This window comes from Loxodonta africana, chromosome 25 (genome assembly GCF_030014295.1).
Source record: "Loxodonta africana isolate mLoxAfr1 chromosome 25, mLoxAfr1.hap2, whole genome shotgun sequence".
Classification (NCBI taxonomy): domain Eukaryota; kingdom Metazoa; phylum Chordata; class Mammalia; order Proboscidea; family Elephantidae; genus Loxodonta; species Loxodonta africana.
Window position 1 is genome coordinate 37859774 of NC_087366.1, and position 18813 is coordinate 37878586.

Sequence of the window (18813 nt, forward strand, 5' to 3'; positions counted from 1 at the left end):
GACAGGAGCTGCCCACATAGCCTCGTGTGTCTACTTGAGCTAAGATGCACAGTCCTCACCAGTATCATTTTATGTCTTATAGTCCAGTCTAATCTTCATCTGAAGAGTTGGCTTTGGGAATGGTTTTAGTTTTGAGCTAACAGAGAGCCTGGAGGCCACGTCCTCTGGGGTCCCTCCAGTGTCAGTCGGACCATTAAGTCTGGTCTTTTTACTAAAATTTGAGCTCTGGATCCCACTTTTCTCCTGCTCCATCAGGGATTCTCTGTTGTGTTCTCTGTCTGGGCAGTCATTGGTGGTAGCCGGGCACTATCTAGTTCTTCCGGTCTCAGGCTGATGAAGTCTCTGGTTTATGTGGCCCTTTCTGTCTTTTGGGTTCTTATTTTCCTTGTGTCTTTGGTATTCTTCATTCTCCTTTGCTCCAGGTGGATTTAGACCAATAGATGCATTTTAGATGGCTGCTTGCTAGCTTTTAAGACCCCAGATGCCACTCACCAAAGTGGAATCCAACTGATTTTTTGTATGTTTATCTTACTTGCGGCTGCACTACCAAATCTATCAGTTCCAGTAGTTTTCTTGTAAAATCTTTTGGGTTTTTTATGTATAGTATCATATCATCAGCAAATAGGGGCAGTTTTACTTCTTCCTTACCAATTTGGATGCACTTTATTTCTTTTACTTGCCTTATTGCTCTAGCTAGGACTTCCAGCACAATGTTAAATAGGAGTGGTGATAAAGGGCATCCTTGTCTTATTTCTGTTCTCAAGGGGAATGTTTTCAACCTCTCTCTGTTAAGAGTGATGTTGGCTCTTGGTTTCGTGTAAATGCCTTTTATTATGTTGAGGAATTTCCCTTCTATATCTATGTTATAGAGAATTTTTATCAGGAATGGGTGTTGGACTTTGTCAAGTGCCTTTTCTTTGTCAATTGAGATGATCATGTGAGTCTTCGATTTATGTGGTGGATTACATTGATTGATTTTCTAATGTTGAAACTTTTTTCATACCTGGTATGAATCCTATCATGGTATATTATTTTTTTTTATATGATGCTGAATTCTATTGGCTAGAATTTTGTTGAGAATTTTGCATCTATATTCATGAAAGATATTGGTCTGTAATTTTCTTTTTTTGTGGTGTCTTTGTCTGGTTTTGGTATCAGGGTTATGCTGGTTCAATAGAATGAATTTGGAAGTATCCCTTCCTTTTCTATGTTCTGAAATAGTTTGAGTAGCACTGGTGTAAGCTCTTCTTCAAATGTTTGGTAGACTTCTCCAGTGAAGCTGTCTGGGCTAGGGCTCTTTTTTTGGGGGGGGGGGGGATGTTTTTTTAAATTATCTTTTCAATCTCTTCTCTTGTTATGGGTCTGTTCAGATTTTCAACATCATTTTGTGTTAGTTTGGGTAAGTAGTGTATTTCTAGAAATTTATCCATTTCCTCTAGGTTTTCAAATTTGTTGTAGTATAGGTTTTCATAATACTCTGTTATGATCTTTTTTATTTCAGTTAGGTCTGTTGGAATGTCCCCCATGTCATTTCTTATTTGGGTTATTTGTTTCCACTTCTGTTTTTCTTTGTCAGTTTGGCCGGTGATCTGTCAATTTTGTTGATCCTTTCAAAGAACCAACTTTTGGTTTTGTTGATTCTTTCTATTGTTTTTCTGTGCTCTATTTCATTTATTTATTCTCTGACCTTTATAATTTCCTTTCTTCTGGTGATTGTAGGCTTCTTTAGCTGTTCTCTTTCTATTTGTTCTAGTTGTGTAGCTAATGTTTTGATTTTGCCCCTTTCTTCTTTTTTGATGTGTGAATCTATTGCTATAAATTGACTTCTGAGCACTGTCTTTGCTGTGTCCCAAAGGTTTTGGTATGATGTGTTTTCATTCTCGTTTGATTCTAGGAATTTTTTTATTCCATCTTTGATTTCTTGAATTACCCGGTAGTTTTTAAGCAGGATGTTATTCAATTTCCATGTAATTGATTTTTTTTTTTCCTTGCTCTACCTGTTGTTAATTTCTGCTTTAATGGCATTGTGATCAGAGAAGATACCTTGTATTATCTCAATCTTTTGGATTTTGTTGAGGGTTGATTTGTGGCTTAAGATGTGATCTATTCTGGAGAACGTTCCATGTGCGTGGGAAAAGAATGTATACTTGCAGCTGTTGGGCGGAGTGTTCTGTATATCTCTAGGAGTTCAAGTTGCCTGATTGTGGCCTTTAGATATTCTGTATCTTTGTTGAGTTTCTTTCTAGATGTTCTGTCCTTTACCGAGAGTGGTGTGTTGAAGTTTCCTACTGTTATTGTAGAACTGTCAGTTTCTCTTTTCAGTGCTGTTAGAGTTTGTTTTATGTATTTTGGAGCCCTGTCATTGCATGCGTAGATACTTATTATGGTGATGTCTTCATGATGGATCATCCCTTTATTCATTATATAATGCCCTTCTTTGTCTTTTATGGTGGATTTTATTTTACAGTCTATTTTATCTGTGATTAGTATTGCCACTCCTGCTCTTTTTTGGTAGCTGTTTGGTTGATATATTTTTTACCATCCTTTGAGTTTTAATACATTTTTGTTTCTAAGGTGTGTCTCTTGTAGATAGCATATTGATGGGTCCTGTTTTTTTTATCCATTTTGGTACTCTCTGTCTCTTTATGGGTGCATTTAGGCCATTTAGGTTCAGTGTAATTATTGATAGGTGTGAGTTTATTGCTGTCGTTTTGTACTTTTTTTTTTTGGTGTTGACATTTTCTTTGTTCCTTTTGTTTGTGGATTTTTTTTTTTCATTTCTTTTGCTTTTGTAGGTTTTATTTTTCCTGAGACTTTTATGTTTTTCTTCTTTATTCTGATGAGTAGATTTGTTAACTTCCTTTTTGATTACCTTGAAATTTATCTTATTACGTTTGAACTAGTCTTTTATTACTTGGTATTGCCTTGCCTTCCTCTCCATTAGAAAGTTCTATACCTACACCATTTATTCCCTCTTTTATTGTTCTGACGTTGTTATTTACAGATTAACTTCTCTGGTTCCCTGTTGTAAATCTTTTAGTTTTGAATAATCTTTGAGAGTTCATTTCCTAGGTTAGTATCTGGGTGGTGTGATCTTGTGTCCTAGATCCAGGCTGTCTTCTGATGTTGTTTGTTCTCAGAGCAAAGAACTCCCTTTAATAATTCCTGTAAGTTTGGTTTGGTTTTTACATATTTCCTTAATTTCTGTTTATCTGGAAATGTCCTAGTTTCACCATCATATTTGAATGAGTGTTTTGTAGGGTATATTATTCTTGGTTGACAGTTTTTTTCTTTCATGGTTTTGTATATGTCCTCCCATTGCCTTCTTGCCTGCATGGTTTCTGCTGAGTAATCAGAGTTTAGTCTTATTGTTTCCCCTCTGTATGTGACTTCATTTTTATTGAGCTACTCTCAGGATTCTTTCTTTGTCTGTGGTTTTAGTGATTGTGATTATGACATGCCTTGGTGATTTTCTTTTGGGGTCAATCCTATATGGGGTTTATTGAGCTTCTTAGATGGTCGCCTTTTTGTCTTTCATGATATTAGGGATGTTTTCTGTCAGCAGTTTCTCAGTGATCCTCTCCATGTTTTCTGTTTTCTCCCCGTCTTCTGGAACTCCAATCACTCGTAAATTTTTGCTTTTTATTGTATCCCACATCATTCTCAGGGTTTTTCATTTTTCTTTGTTCTTTTCTCTGATTTTTCCTCAAAGTGGTATCAAAGTGTTTGTCTTCAGTTTTCCTGATCCTGTTTTCCATTGTTTCGAACCTACTCCTCAGACCTTCTACGACACTGTCCATTTCTGAAATCTTGTTGTTTATCTTTTGGATTACTAATTGTTGTTTTCATATGATTTCTAGTTGTGAATTTATTTTGATATTTTGTTCCTGTATTATTCTCCTGAATTCTTCCAGCATTTTGTCTGTTTTTCCATGAATTTGTCTATTTTTCCTCATTTTTGTCTGCTTTTTGCTTCAACTCTTGGATAGCTCTGAATATTAGAGATTTGAATTTCCTGTCAGGTAATTCCAGTGCCTTCTTTTCTACTGGAAAGTCATCTGGTGTTTTATTTTGGATGCCTACTGGAACCATCCTGCTGTGTTTTTTTAATATGTTTTGATATTGTGTGCTGTCTTTGGGATATTCAGTAGTTATTTTCCTTATTTATTGATTGTAGATTTGTTTGTTTCGTCCTAATTTTTTGTGTTATTTGGTTATGTCTGAGCAGGTGAGCTGTAACGTTCTTTGCTGTTTGCTCGTCTGTGGGCATTGTACTTTTCACCTCCTTGCCCGGTGGGCAGGGCCAGTTGCTCAAGCTATGGTGCAGTAGGGCAGGTCCAGCTGAAGGGGAGGGGCTGGGATGGGTTGTTTGTGACTTGTACTGGGGATGACAGTGTGGACCAGGGGTCAGTGCAGGGCAGGTTCTGGTATGCTGTGCCTGTGCTGCTCGAGGGTTTGATGTTCAGCGTACAGTGCAGACAGACTGGGCAGTGGGTGGGGGGGACAGACAGGGGTTGTGATGTGTGAAGTTAAGTGGGTACTGTAAAGAAGAGAAAGATGAGAGAGAAACAGGAGCCAAAAAACAAAAAGTGCTGAGGGAGCCTGTTGTTGTAGTGGAAAGACAAGAAAATGAGAAATGAAGAAAAACAAAAAGGAAAAAAGAAAATGGGGAAAATAAATAAAAATTGAAAAAAAAAAAAGAAATGCCCCCAGGGATCCCACCAGGGACTGGGGAAGTGGCTCCCATGCCTCAGGGCACACCCCATCTAGAAGGGGCAGAGATGGCACATAGTGCCAGGTATTCAGGAGACAGGAAAAGAAGGGAAATAGAGAGAGGTGAGAAACTGAGAAATGAAGAAAAACAAAAAAGGAGAAAAGAAAATGGGAAAAATAAATAAAAATTAAAAAAGAAATGCCCCCAGGGATCTCACTGGTGACCAGGGAAGTGGCTCCCAGGTCTCAGGGCACAGCCTGTCTAAAAGGAGTGGAGATGGCACACAGGACCAGGCATTCAGGAGACAGGAAAAGATGGAAAGTAAAGAAAGGTGAGAAACTGAGAAATGAAGAAAAACAGAAAGGAAAAAAGAAAACAAACAAGGAAACCCACAGGGATCCCACCAGTGTGGTGTCATGGACTGGGAAAGTAGTTCCCCCAGACAAGTATTACTTCACAGCCTGTCAAGAATAAGCAGAGATGGCACATGGAGCCAGGCGTTTGAGAGAAAGGAAGGGGAGGAGGTGAGAGAGAGAAGAAACCAAGAGAAGCCGAAAAAAGCAACACTCACAACAAAGAAATGGCAATGAAGGAGCTAGCTGGCGTGGGTGCGGCAAATCCAAGTGGCACGGAGCGGTGCCTCCTGGGTGATGAGTGACCACAGCCCACCAGGAAGTGGCAGAGGCTAAGCAGGGGAAAGAAGGGTGAGGGGTGGGAAAGTGCATATGGTAGGTTACCAGGTGCTCTGTCTCCTGCTGGAAGCTCCCTGAAGCTGCTTTCCCATACTTCTGTCCACCAATCTCCAACAGGAGTCCAAGATGGTCAATCTGTGCTGTTTTAGCTGAGAAGGGACCACCACTCCGTATTTCTTCTCGCTATCTGTTCTCTGTCAGTTTCTTACTCCATTTGGTGCTTGGTTGAGTTCTTTATCTCTTCATTTGACACTTTGGTTTCCAGGATTGAGGTTTATCTCAGTTTTACTTAGTTTTTCAGACCTTTGCTGTGGAGGGACGGCGTGGTGCTTCTGTTTATAGTGCCATGTTGGCTTCACCTTATGTGCTGTATTTCTTATCTCCAAATAAACATGCATTTCATGTGTAATTGAATCCTGTCCATAAAATTTACTCCAACATTTGCATTCGGTAATATAATATTGCTAGTATTTTTTAACATAATCAGTGGGGCCAATATCATCATTACATTCTTACGGTGATTTTCTCATTGAAGTTATTTTTAGAGAAAGAAAACCCATGTGAATTAATAAAGAGACTAATTTATAAACTTAAAAGCAAATACTGTCTAGTTCTATTTAAGCACAAACTAGGACTCCAGCGTTAAGTGAATTGGCGGGGGTGCGGGGGCTACTTTATTTAATGGGAGTACCTGGGTGGTACAAATGGTTAGCACTTGACTACTAGCTGAAAGGTTGGTGGTTCAAACCCACCAGAGATAGGCCTGGCAGTCTACTTTTGAAAGATCACAGCCTTTGAAAACTCTACAGAGCAGTTGTACTCTGCAACACACGGGTCGTTATAAGTTGCAGTCAACTCGATGGAAACTAATAATTGCTTCTTTATTAAATAAGGAGTTATTTGTAATTAGCTTTAACAATTTCCATATGGTTAAAATTCTAAAGTTGTCAAAATTTATGTTCTTAAAGAGATTAAACGTATGTCACAAAATTTGTGTTATCCTACTAGCATGTTACTAATTTATTCATAGACACTATAAAGCTGTTCTTCAACCCAGCCCAAACTAGAGCCGTTCTAAATAATGTGGTTTTACCACAAATCAACTGTGGAAATCTAGTGACATGTCAGTGATTGGCATGTGTTTTTGAGGCAGAACTGTTTTATCTGTTTTCTCATAGTTTAAAAAGCCTTAAATGCATAACTTTTGCCTAACTCAGCTAACTCATGCTTTTAGAGATTTCGAGGAGAGTGTTCTGTCAGGCCCCTTTTCTGATAGGTGTTCTGGGAGAGTCTGTAGGCACTAAACTCAGGACTGGCAGAAGAGTGGATTTTATTTTTATCACATAATTTCTGATACCTCATAGGAGCTGCCGGCTTGAGTGTCCTGAAGAGAATATGACTCACTGCATTTTGAGAGAAAGTGTCTTTGGAAAAAGAATTCTGAGTTTTGAGCCCCTCAGTATGGGGAAAAAACTGCACATAGATAAGTCACATCATAAGTCAGCCAAGATTTTATCATCTCCACTTTCTTTGGTATTCCTGCTCTTCTTTTAAGATTGTTCAAAAAACTTCTAGAGTAAATAGGAGTAAAGTAGACTGATTCTATTGGTAGTAATTTTGAGAAATTTAAACTTAAGCATAGCTTCTATTTTGGGAGCCTTCTAGAACAATTTGTTAATAACTAAATGTAGAAGTAGTTGTTCAGTTTAAAAAAAGTTAGGACAAAAGAAGTAAGGATATGAACAGACACTTCACCAAAGAAGACATTGAGGTAGCTAATAGGCACCTGAGGAAATGCTGGTGATCATTAGCCATCAGAAAAATACAAATCAAAACTACAATGAGATACCATCTTACTCTGACAATACTGGCACTAATAAAAATAGAAAATAACAAAAGAAATAAGCACTTTGGAAACCACTAAAATAGTTCAAAAGTAAAAATTTCTCCTTAAAACTAGCAAGCCAATATGTTATATTTTATATACTTGCCTACCTTGTAGATTAACATTGTGTTAATAGGTGGCCTCATCTAACAGGAAGCTAAACATCCCTCCTACCTGCATTATTTTCTGTGTGTCTGCATCCTATTCTTTTCATAAATACACCCCCTCCCTTCCCACCTTAACAGAGACCCTCTTGAGAATCTCCTGTTGCAAAAAAAAAAGAAAGAAAAAGTCAGACCCCACTCACCTAACATTACAACAAGAACCCAAAGGTGACCATTATTCAAAAATACTTTCTTCTTTTATGTATAGGTAGGCAGAGGAGAGGAAAAAGGATATAAATACATGAGTGTTTGGAGTACCACATAAGAAAGGTTGCTACCTTCAATTCCAATTTTATTGTATTTAAAAAATAAAAATGCTGTGTTGACAGTTATGACATTAGTCACTGTGAGAATATGTGTGACTGAAATCATACGTCCATTGCTTTTTGCTGTGAAGAATCAAACTTTAGTGTGCATCAGAATTATGTGGGGTATTTGGTAATAATGCAGATTGCTGGACGCCCTGAGATTCCAGTTAAGGAGGCCTGGAGAGCAGATGATTCAGATGCAGGAGAACTGGCCACCGGCAGACATAGGCAAGATCTACTGCTCTAGCTTTGTTGTTATTGTTAGCTGCCACCCAGTCAGCCCCCAACACAACCCCATGCGCCACCGAATGAAGCGCTACCCGCTCCTGCACCATCCCCATGACGGACTGTGTATTGGACCTTGTGATCCATAGAGCTTTCACTGGCTGATTTTCAGAAGTAGGTCACCAGGCCTTTCTTCCTAATCTGTCTTAGTCTGGAAGCTCTGCTGAAAACCGCTCAGCATTGTAGCAGCACCGCAGGGCTCCACTGACAGAAGGGTGGTGTCCACACATGAGGTGCATTGGCCGGGAATCAAACCCGAGTCTCCCGCATGGAAGGTGAGAATTCTACCACTGAACCACTGAGCCCCCATTGCTCTAGCTTTAAAAGATACCATGTTAGAACTTTAGTAAAAGATCTTGCTTTTCAACGTCCCTTGGTCTTTTAAACTATTAAGTTTAAATTTCTGAGTAATACTGTTAAGGAAAAAAATCTGCTCTGTTCCAGTCAGAGTTGTGTAGGAGGCAATGAATACAGTTCCTTATTTGAACAAATTTAGCAACTTAACATAGGTGAATGAGTGTTAATGAATGTAAGAAACAAATGAATCAATCAGTCTCACTCCTGACCTTTGAGCACTGAGTTAAATGATTCTCTTTTTAAAGCTTTGTAACACTAAAATTTTACATGGCACTAAATATTTCCTTTATAACATTGTATATTTCTAATGGCTTTTAAGTTTAAGAGTGTGACGTTGGATTCTGTGGTTAAAGATTCAAATCAATGAAACAAAATCAGTTTTTAACACATTTTGTCCTGTCTTCACCATGAATGGGAGAGCAGTGAAATTAACACACATGTAAGACAACTTAAGAATGGAAATGCCTTCCTACAAGTTAATTTTGTAAGGGGTTAAATATTTAACATGCGTTTCCTTTTACTTTGACTTCCACTGGCAATCCCCACTTTACTGACAGAACTGAAATGGTTTGGGTTTAACTTTTAGGAGGGTTAGCTCTTGGGACAAGTATAATCCCAGTCTCTGTTGTCTGAAAGGTTTAGTAAAATGTCAGATGAATGAATACAGTGGAATTTGATGCAATGTAAATGAGAGTGTGTTTTGATCATCCCCTTGTTCATTCTCTAGGATTATGGGGATGCCAGCACTGGACAGATGAGATTGACAGCAGTGTATTAGTCACATACACGCACAGCTGGGCCACATGAGCTGCACTTGAGAGCAGAGTGAACAACTGTGGGAAGCAGGCTTTGTAGTATCAAGAGGGTGGGGTGGCCTCTGGTTCCTGCAGGAAGATGTGGTAGTCTTGTTGGAATAATTCTGTGGGCTGGCAGAGAACTGAAACCCACTGTTCAAGGATAAGCAGGTATTTAGTTTAGCCCTGGTGGCACAATGGCAAGAGATCAGCTGCTTAACCAAAGGTCAGCAGTTCAAATCCACCAGCCACTCCTTGAAAACCCTATGGGGCAGTTCTACTCTATCCTATAGGGTCACTATGAGTCAAAATCAACTCAACGCAATGAGTTTGGTTTCATTTTTTGTTATTTGCAGGAACAGAGTGGGGAGGGGAACTTTTAGTTAGGCCATTTGAGCCCCTCCCAATTTTACCAGATGCCCAGGCAGCATGTAATTAATATTGAGTCTTAATTTTAGGTCTTAAACTATGATTGGCTGCTTGATGCTTTGATGTCAATTTAAACTTTGGTGATGACTGAGACTTCTAGGGAGTAAGAGAAGTACCTCCCTAGTGAGTGAAGTAGGCACTTGACTGGAAGGGAGAGGGCCACCTGGTGAGGTGGTGGTCAACGATATGAACTTTACAGGTGTCCCCCTTTATAGCCAATAAAGGCAATTGTGGAACCTGTCTGGCATTGGTATAGGGAACGCAAGTCCCTAAAAAAGGGTGTGAATTTAGACTAATCAATGCCTATGGCAATAGGGACACCCAGCAGGGGGTCAATTTGTCACTTTGTAACTTAAATAGGAATGCTTTGAGGAGCCCCTTGGAGCCCTGGTGGCACATAGTTTAAACACTCGGCTGCTAACTGAAGGGTCAGCAGTTTGAACACCACAGGAGAAAGTTGTGGCAGTATGCCTCTGTAAAGATGAAAGGGCCTTGGAAACCCTATGGGGCAGTTCTGCCCTGTTCTATAGGGTTGCTAGGAGTTGGAATTGACTCAACAGCAACAGGTTTGATTTTGTGGAGCCCGTTATGCCTCAAAATTAAACCGGCTGCCTGGAGTTTATAGGGAGGGTGGGAGTTCCACTGAATGCCTTCTTTAAGAGCCCAGCATTGTGTATCCTGAGAAATGAAATGTGTGCCTTGGTCACTATAGTAGAGCCTTTTATCGTGGCCTTAGTATGTGTAGAGACATCTGTCAACTTGATTTATATTTTGGATATCTGTGGGGCAAGAAGTTCCCAGAGCTCTTTACCCTGAAGGGGGCAGCTTTTAGGCATTGCCCAAGAGTTTGTAAAAAATATGCAGATGGGACCATTTGTTGGCCAGAGCACCCAGTCTAAGGTAACTGCCTAAAGTTTAGACAGTTGTTCTGACCCTTGGATCATGTCCTTTATCAGGAACATTCTGTTAAGGAATGGAAAACAGCAATCCTCCATTGAGCTTCACCGTGTATGATGGTGATAGCGATGCTCTCATGAAGTCTATGAACTCCCATTGCTGTTTACTCAGTTGATCCCAAGGTGTCTTTGAGAGGGGTGACCTCTTCCTGCACCATGTCATCTGGCAAGGGACTGAGGACAGGGGAGGTAACCACCTCCTGTGGTGGGATATGCCAAAGGATCCAGATTTGTTTCCTTCCTGTAGCAAGGCCTGTAGCCATGCAGAGTTTGCAGGGTGCTGCTTCCATGACTGAAGGCATAGTGGGTGGCCGGGCACAGAGGGTCACAGGCTCAGGGTAGGTGAGAACCCCTGTGTCCAGGAGAACCCTATATGTAGCCAGTAATTGCTACTTTAATGGTGTATAGAGTGGGGCCTAGGAGGACAGTTCCTTGCATCAGAAACCTATGGACAACTTATGGCGATCGTGGGAGGTCCAGAAATTCCAGGAGGTGTGAGAGTAGTTTGCTAAAGCTCCTGCAGTGGAGGAGTCTCTGGGGTACTAATGAGAGTGCCTGTGGTAACCTTCTGCTGGAGTGGGCCAGTTGGCAAGTAACAGCCTTAGTGAGATTAAGTAAAATCTGTGAATGAGGAGTATGATGCCTCCATGACCCAAAAAGGACTAAAAGATGTTGGACGTATATATTAATACTGTGGATGCTGAGAGGGTCAACAGCTGTTTCTTAGCAGTGTCGGATAGAGCAGCCCTTGGTTTACCAAATCTTTGGTAATTTAACCAAGGTGGCTGCGCCTTGCACTATGGGTGGGGTAATGGCCCATCCCCTTTTTGTGAACTCCTTTGTGAGTATTTGTATGTCCTGGATGAGTGTGTCAAATGAATGTCCTCAGAAGAGGATGTTATCAGTGGAGCGTCATACATGTGCTCCTGGAGATAGATGGATGCAGTTAAGATCTTGCCTGCAAAGATTATGTGTGACGACAAGGCTGCTGAGGTGCCCCCTGGGTATATCATGTCCCTTCAGAGGTGAAGGCAAACTGCAGCTGAGAGGCTGCTGAAATAGGCACCGAGCAGAACATATTAGCCGAATTTATAATAGCAAAATACTTACCGGTTGCTGATTGGACAGAGCCAGTAATTTCAGTAATATTGGGTATGGGGTATGGAGACCTTAATGGATGAGAACTCAGAAGTAAGATTGCAGTAATCCACCATGAGGTGCCCTTCATTTTTTCCACGTTTAAGAATAAGCCAAATTGGGCTGTTTAGTGGAGAAGCAGTGGAGATGACCACCCCTTCACCCATTAGGTCTTATAGAGTAAGTGTCAATCCTTGAAGGCCCTGTTTTAATTAACAGTAGGCCACATTAACTATTTTAACTGGGGGTGGGAGATTGTGGGGTCCCATTTTGCCAAGCCCGTTTGACAAAAGTGACAAAGGCTTAATTTATTACTCATTGGGTAATGCCTACTGTGGGATAGCTTAGGGCAATGAGTGCAATCACCATGGGGAATTTAGGCAAGATAAGCATTCTGATGGTTAAAGTGAGGCATACCTATTGTTTCTTGTTCTGTATTCAACAACTCCTCTAAGATTATAGGGGGTACAGTGTTTAAATTTGGTGGGATCTCTAGGGGTAGCTGTAATTTGAGTACCAGTATTAAGTTCATCAAAGTTTGCTAATTGTTGCATTCCAGTCGTAGAGGCAGAAAAAACCAATTAGTGCTCTTTTATCTTTTTGTTGTATGAATTATTTTAGTAAATTTTGGATTTCCAATTGGGTCAACTCGTGGACTTCTGCTTCAGTTTTTTTTTTTTTTTTTTTTTCATTTCCTACCCTTATATCCAGCTTTCTTTCTAGTCCTTTTTTTTCTTTTTTTGGTCACTAGATATACTTTAGTAGGGAGGACGAGTCCTATCTACCCTGCTTGTATTTATAAGCTCCCCCCTACAAAAAAAAGAAAACAAAAACCAAACCCAGTGCCGCCGAGTTGATTCCGACTCATAGCAACTCTATAGGACAGAGTAGAACTGCCCCATAGAGTTTCCAAGGAGAGCCTGGCGGATTTGAACTGCCAACCCTTTGGTGAGCAGCCCGTAGCACTTAACCACTATGCCACCAGAGTTTCCTTTTTTTTCTGGCCAGAGAGCCTCAAATCAGTATTGGTAGGAGTAGGGGCCTCCCCCATGGCAGTGGTTGGTTTCATATAGCTTAAGTACCCCTGCTTAAGTCAAGTTTGAATTAACCCCTTTGCTGTGCTACAGGGTGCCATGGGTTTTCCCTGTAACACTAAGGCTCAGGATCTTTGTTGCATCCAATGGAGAGGCAGCAGGGTGGTACAGCGGAAGAATGCTGGGCCTATCCATAAACCTGAGGTTGGAGGATTGAAACCAACCTCTGCTACAGCTCTGCCTTCTCCACCAGGCAGGCAGCTTCTTCTCCTCCTCCTCCTTCTCCTTTTTCTTCCTTCCCTCCCTCCCTCCCTCCCTCTGGAATCTCTCTGAATATTTTATATCTCTAGCTGTGTAAAGTTTCAGCTTTCAGTTTTTGGTCTTCGTCCAGTCACCCATGATTTGGACCTTCTAGGCGGTTATGGGGAAAGGTTGGGATCCTGGTGGTCCCCCTAGTAGCTGGCCACCTTTTTTTCCAGGGAGTGCTGGTCAGTCTTCCCAGGTTGGGGTCTGTATCCAATAAGGGCATTTTGTCTACGGCCCTGATGGAGATCACAGCAGTGCTGAGCAAACCCAGGTGCACCAGCTAGAGGTTTTGCACGCGGAGAACAGCTGAGCACCAAATGCTCCTTCCCCTTTTCTTTTTCATCAGCACCTGGGCCATGGGCTGCATAGACACGCACCTCAGTATCCTTGGGGATCAGGAGAGCAGGTGTGACAGCAGCAAGGGAAGCGGGAGCACAGGAGATGGGCAAGGTCACCACCTTTGCCTGAACAACAACAATAACAGGGTGCCATGTTTATATTCTCCCTGGGTGATGGTCTCCTTCCTTTCTACAGCCCCCACAAAGGCCGTCCCCAGGCCTGTCCCAAAGGTGCACAGTCACAAACAATATCCATATGGCTGCCCCAGGCAGCCAAAGACAGTCACCAGGGTAGACAGAGTTCTAGGCTGACCCTTGGTAAGTGGGACTTAAGTGTCAACCAACTAGGGTGCTGTGTTGTCAGCACCCTTACAGGTGATAGCCTCAGAGACACAGATTGGACCCAACAGTGTGACACACTGAGTATAGTCAATTAACAATTTTCATCTTGGGGACAGAGCATTTTTAGGATGGAAAGGATGGCAGACAGGTAACAAAGACAACATGGGCCAGTGCACAAGCTCACTAGTAATTGACAGTTGCCTCCCAGGTGGCCTTCACTGTATCATGGAACCAGCTAATTAGCCAAGTGCAGTTAGTTAAATCTGACCAGGTATCTTTGGTCATGGCTGGGCCATTCTGTTTGTGACTCCAGTTGTTTCAATCACCTGTTGGTAAGGGAGGGAGTCTCGCTTTAGGGTTATGGGGATGGCTGAACACACAACACCCAACACTGGACAGATGAGATTGTCAGCAGTTTATCAATCACGTGTACTCACAGCTTGGGGGAGGAGGCCACCCCACACCACACAGGGCCACATGAGCTGTACTCAAGAGCAGCATGAACAACTGTGGGAGGCAGACCTTGTAGTATCAAGAGGGTGGGGTGCCCTCTGGTTCCTGTGGGAGGATCTGATTGGCTTGTTGGAATAGTTCTGTGGGCTGGCAGGGAACTTAAACCCATTGCTCAGGGATGAGCAGGCACTGTCCCCAGTCCCTTGATAAGAAGCATTGTTTTGCTAGGGGACCTTATTCATGGGAACAGAGTGGGGAGGGAACTTGTGGTTAAGCCATTGAAGGCCGTCTTGGTTTTACCAGATGTTAAGACCTCACATAATATTAAATCTTAAGTCTTACATCACAGAGTGGGTGCTGCCTATATCAAGCTTTGTGTGAATTTTTTTTTTCTAGCCGAGGAGTGTGATACACTTACTTCCGACTGCCCACCGAATTCTGATGAGCATCATCAGGTAAGAATGATAATTTCAACTATATTTTTATCCTTAGGTATGTGCTAATCTAGCTGAAATTGTTTTAGGAATTATACAGCTTTAAAAATGAAGAATGAAGTGCAGGGTTTCTGGATAATAAGTTTAAAAATGGTCTTTATGCATACCAGTAATGTAGCCCATCTATGCAACTTCTATGACTTCTAGTAACTGGTAGCTTTAGTCCATTGTTTGAAATAAATCTTTATCTACATGCCAAGAACAGACAAGCAATCTCTTAGCGAGTTAGAAAGGGCTGTTGCTTTCCTTCTCATGTAACTGGTATGCTGTGGAAGGGAATTATTACTATTTTTTAGCTACAACAAACCTGATAGTCTAATAACAGTTCTGTAATGTTTTATAAAGCTTTTTCCTTTTTCAGATATCAGAAATCCAACTTTTGCATAATTATTTTTATTGTCTGTTTCCAAAGAGCAAATATGTTTATTGTTTTCTATGTATAAAAGAATGTTTATTATTTTAAAATTCAGGGTAGTATAGAAAGTAGACAGAAAACAATGAGAATTGCCTGTCATTGCACTGTTCACCTTTAGATGTACATCCTTCCAGGGGTTTCCTTGTGTCACTGTGTGCTTTAGCTACCGTTGTACTGTCGAGTCCATCTCCTTTCACGTACTTAAAGCTCGTGAACAAAACTGCACAATCCCTCACACCTGCTAAGCTATATTTAGAGCATTAAATGTCTCAAAAAGCCTGTCTTGCCTCAAGATATGCTGGTTGGATCCTGCTCCTTCTCTACCACCAAGTTAATTTTTAACAAGTCAGATTCGAAGTTTTCTTTAGTCTTGCTTTAGAAACATCAGTCTGTAATAAATCTTCAATGGTGGTATTCTCGGGTAGCTCAAAACACATTTGCAGTAAAGCAAAGTTATGCCTTAGTTGATAAAATAAGACATTTTAGTCATGAAGCAGAGCTCTTGAAAATGACCAGTGGAGCTACTTTAAATGTTCATTTGTGGAATAGTTTATTTAATAAAACAAGGAATCTTTAATCATTGGCTGTCGTGATACTCAGCATTTTCTTTGGAATTACAATCTAATGGTTGACTTCTGTGCTCACTGAATATAAAATATTTTACTGCACCTAAAATATACTTTTTTTTTTTCTCGCAATCCTTAATTTGTTTAACAAAATTTTTCTCTTCTATATGATAGACTCCCTTGACGTTAAAAGAACACTATGTTGTTTGTTTAATTTGCTTTTAGGGATTTTCCAAAACCATTTTAGGTTAGGTACAGAATATGTATTAGTAATACTGTTCAGCACTTTTTCCATTTTAAGTGTTATAGTTCTGGTCATATCAAGTAAAGACTATTCCAAAAGATGAAGATATAGTTATCAACTAAAAAAACGGGGAGAAAGCCTATTAAAGTTTTTTTTTTTTTAAGTTCTGTTGTGAAAACGGAATGTGTTATATTCCCATAGCTACTTCAGCTGGTTATTTCTTTGTATAATCTATAGGATTTTTCTTAACTGAGAGATGTCCAGAAAGATTCTTTGAAATCAACTTGGCAGGTAAAACAAAGACAACTCATTAGGGGAGAATGTTTAAAAAAAAAAAAAAAAAACCCACACCATTTTCTATAGTTCAGACATTAAAAGTAAGCTGGAAATATGTCCTTTAGGAGATTTAATATCTGAGTTTTTGTGAGTTTTATAATTCAAAAACAAAGATCTGCTTCTACTGGGGTTTAATTTTAACTGCCTTTGAATGCATGATGCGAAAGAAAACACTGTGGTGTCCTGGTGTCAAAAATTAAAGTCTGGTCTCTCAGAATTTTATAAAGAACTCTTTACTTTTAGTAATTTAAAAATCAGTACTCCATCTATGAGGGACAGCCTCCTGCAATTTATTACAGCTGGTATTTACTGAGCGTATACTCTGAGACCAGATCTGGGTTTTTATGTTAGACATAAAAAGGCTGGGGGCATGAAGGAATGGAGTGGGTGGGTGAATAAGACCACAGGCAGAGCCTACAAGCTTGTTGGAAAGTTGTCACTCACACAATTAGATTTTAGGGTGGGTATGGTTCATATATTTGTGTGGGTATGGTTAATATGTTTAAATAATTTCCGTGGTATTTTATGTCAAAGAAAACATTTCCCAGAACTGTTATCAAATAGTACAGTTTTAACTACATGCACCAACATATGCCAAATGATGGGAAGCAAAATTTATTCCAATTTGTAGCCAAGGATCCATGCCAAGAGAAGTCTGAAATAATAATAAAAATATGGAAAATGGTAAATATTAGGAGGCTAAGTTGGGATTAGAGGTTATGGAAAGAATGACGTTTTCCTTTATGTTGTTTATTTGTATTTTTTTTTATTTTAAAAACCACATTAAATTATTAGTTTATTATTTGTGATAAAAGTACCACACTAACATATGATGTGAATAATAGAGAAAGCTGGGTGTAGGTTTATATAAAAAAAAAACTTTTTTTTGTGTGTGTAAACAGGCACTCTCTGTATTATCTTCATGACTTTTTTTGTAAATCTAAAACTGTTCTAAAATAAAAAGCTTATTTTAAAAAACCACATGAAATAAAATTTAGAGTCTAGAAAAGTGAAGAAACTCATCCACAGTCCACTTTTGTAATACTCCAATTTTTTTTGTCCTTTCAGTTTATTCCCTTATACATTTTCCATATGCATAATTATAAAAACTCTTTTCTTATAATTTTATATCTTGCTTTTGTGATTTAATATTATCTCATAAATATTTTATCCAGTTTGCTACATGATCTTGCCATCTGTTTGAATGGCTGTATGATATTATCACCTCTGACACAAAAATAGATTCTAGGATGTGTGTCTGAGGGGAAGATGAGAGCATTCCTGGTAGAAGGAATGGTATAAGCAATGGCTCAAAGGAGAGAGTCTGTGACAAAGAGTGAATTTCATCTGGAGATGAAGCTATGGATGGGAAATATTAGCTGATGAGGCCAAACAAGGCCCAGAGCCTTGAATGCTGGAGAGGAAGGCCTAGAGAGTTTTAAGTGATAATCATCTGACCATACCTGAGACCCTGGATGGATTGGAGAGAAGACAAGATTAGACGTTAAGCCTGTGACTACCAGATGGTTGCTACTAACAATAAAAAAAAAGAGAGAATTCAGGGAGAAGAGCAGATTTGCATCTTGTTAGGATTGAATTTTGTTTGTTTGTGGGTTAGGAAAGAGGAGACAAGGGTTGGTAGAATTTGGGGTATGTGAGATTTGTGATACCAGTGAGACATGGTGTGAAAATGCCCAAGAAGCGGTAGAAAATGCAGCACTAGATGATGACTTAGGGTTGAAGCACAAGAGGCTGGTTGAAGCCCAAGGAGTGGGTGAGATTGTCAAGGGAAAGAGTTCTTATGGAAAAACAAAGAAGAGAGCCAAGGATGGTGCTCTGAGGGACACATCATTTTGAGTACAGAGAAGGAAAAGGAGCTCAGGAACAGATAGAGAAGTAGCTGGAGAATGAAGTTATCTGTTGTCATGGCAACTATGCTTTTCTTCATAACACTCACCCCAGTCTATAGTTATATGGTTTGCTGATTATTTAATTGCTGTCTCTCCCACTGATTAGACTATGTTCCACGAGGGCAGAGGCTACTGTATCTTTTTGCTCATAATTGTATCCTTAATGCCTAGTATGTATTGAATAAATAGAAAAAAGCCAGGAGAGGGCATTGCCTCAAGTGCCAAGAAAGGGATGGTCAATGTTATCAGGAGGTTCAGGGTAGTCAGGGTGAGGCCTACTGAGACATCACTGAATTTATCCATTCAGATATAACTGGGACCCTTTAGGAAGAGAATCTGTCCTGTGGACAGAAATTCAATTACAAGGAGTTAAAGAGTGAGAGGGTGCTAAGAAAGTTTATGCAGTTCTGCCAAGAAATTCATTAAAATAACAAAGAAAAATATTGAGGATATTGAGAAAAGTAGAGAAAAAGGCTTCTATGTTTTTAGGATTGGAATCAAAGATTTTATAAGGATAATGAATCAGCAGGAGTAGAGAGATTGAAAAATAAGGGATAGGGAGAGGGAGGAGAGAGAGAGGTAGAATAGTAAATGGAATTTGTTTTCCCCATGGACAGTCCAAAAAACACCATAGTGACCCACAGGACAGAGTAG

General features: G+C 40.0%; 1 protein-coding gene across 4 annotated transcripts in view; it reads left to right on the top strand.

Moving 5' to 3' along the window:
- The window catches only part of EDARADD (EDAR associated via death domain), a 78758-nt gene that overhangs the window by 23308 nt on the left and 36637 nt on the right, over nt 1–18813 (top strand). For all 4 annotated transcript variants that reach the window (XM_064276708.1, XM_064276709.1, XM_064276707.1 and 1 more), the window contains one exon: nt 14591–14649. In XM_064276708.1, the coding sequence (XP_064132778.1) occupies nt 14591–14649 (59 nt within the window). The remainder of the gene's footprint in view (nt 1–14590; nt 14650–18813) is intronic.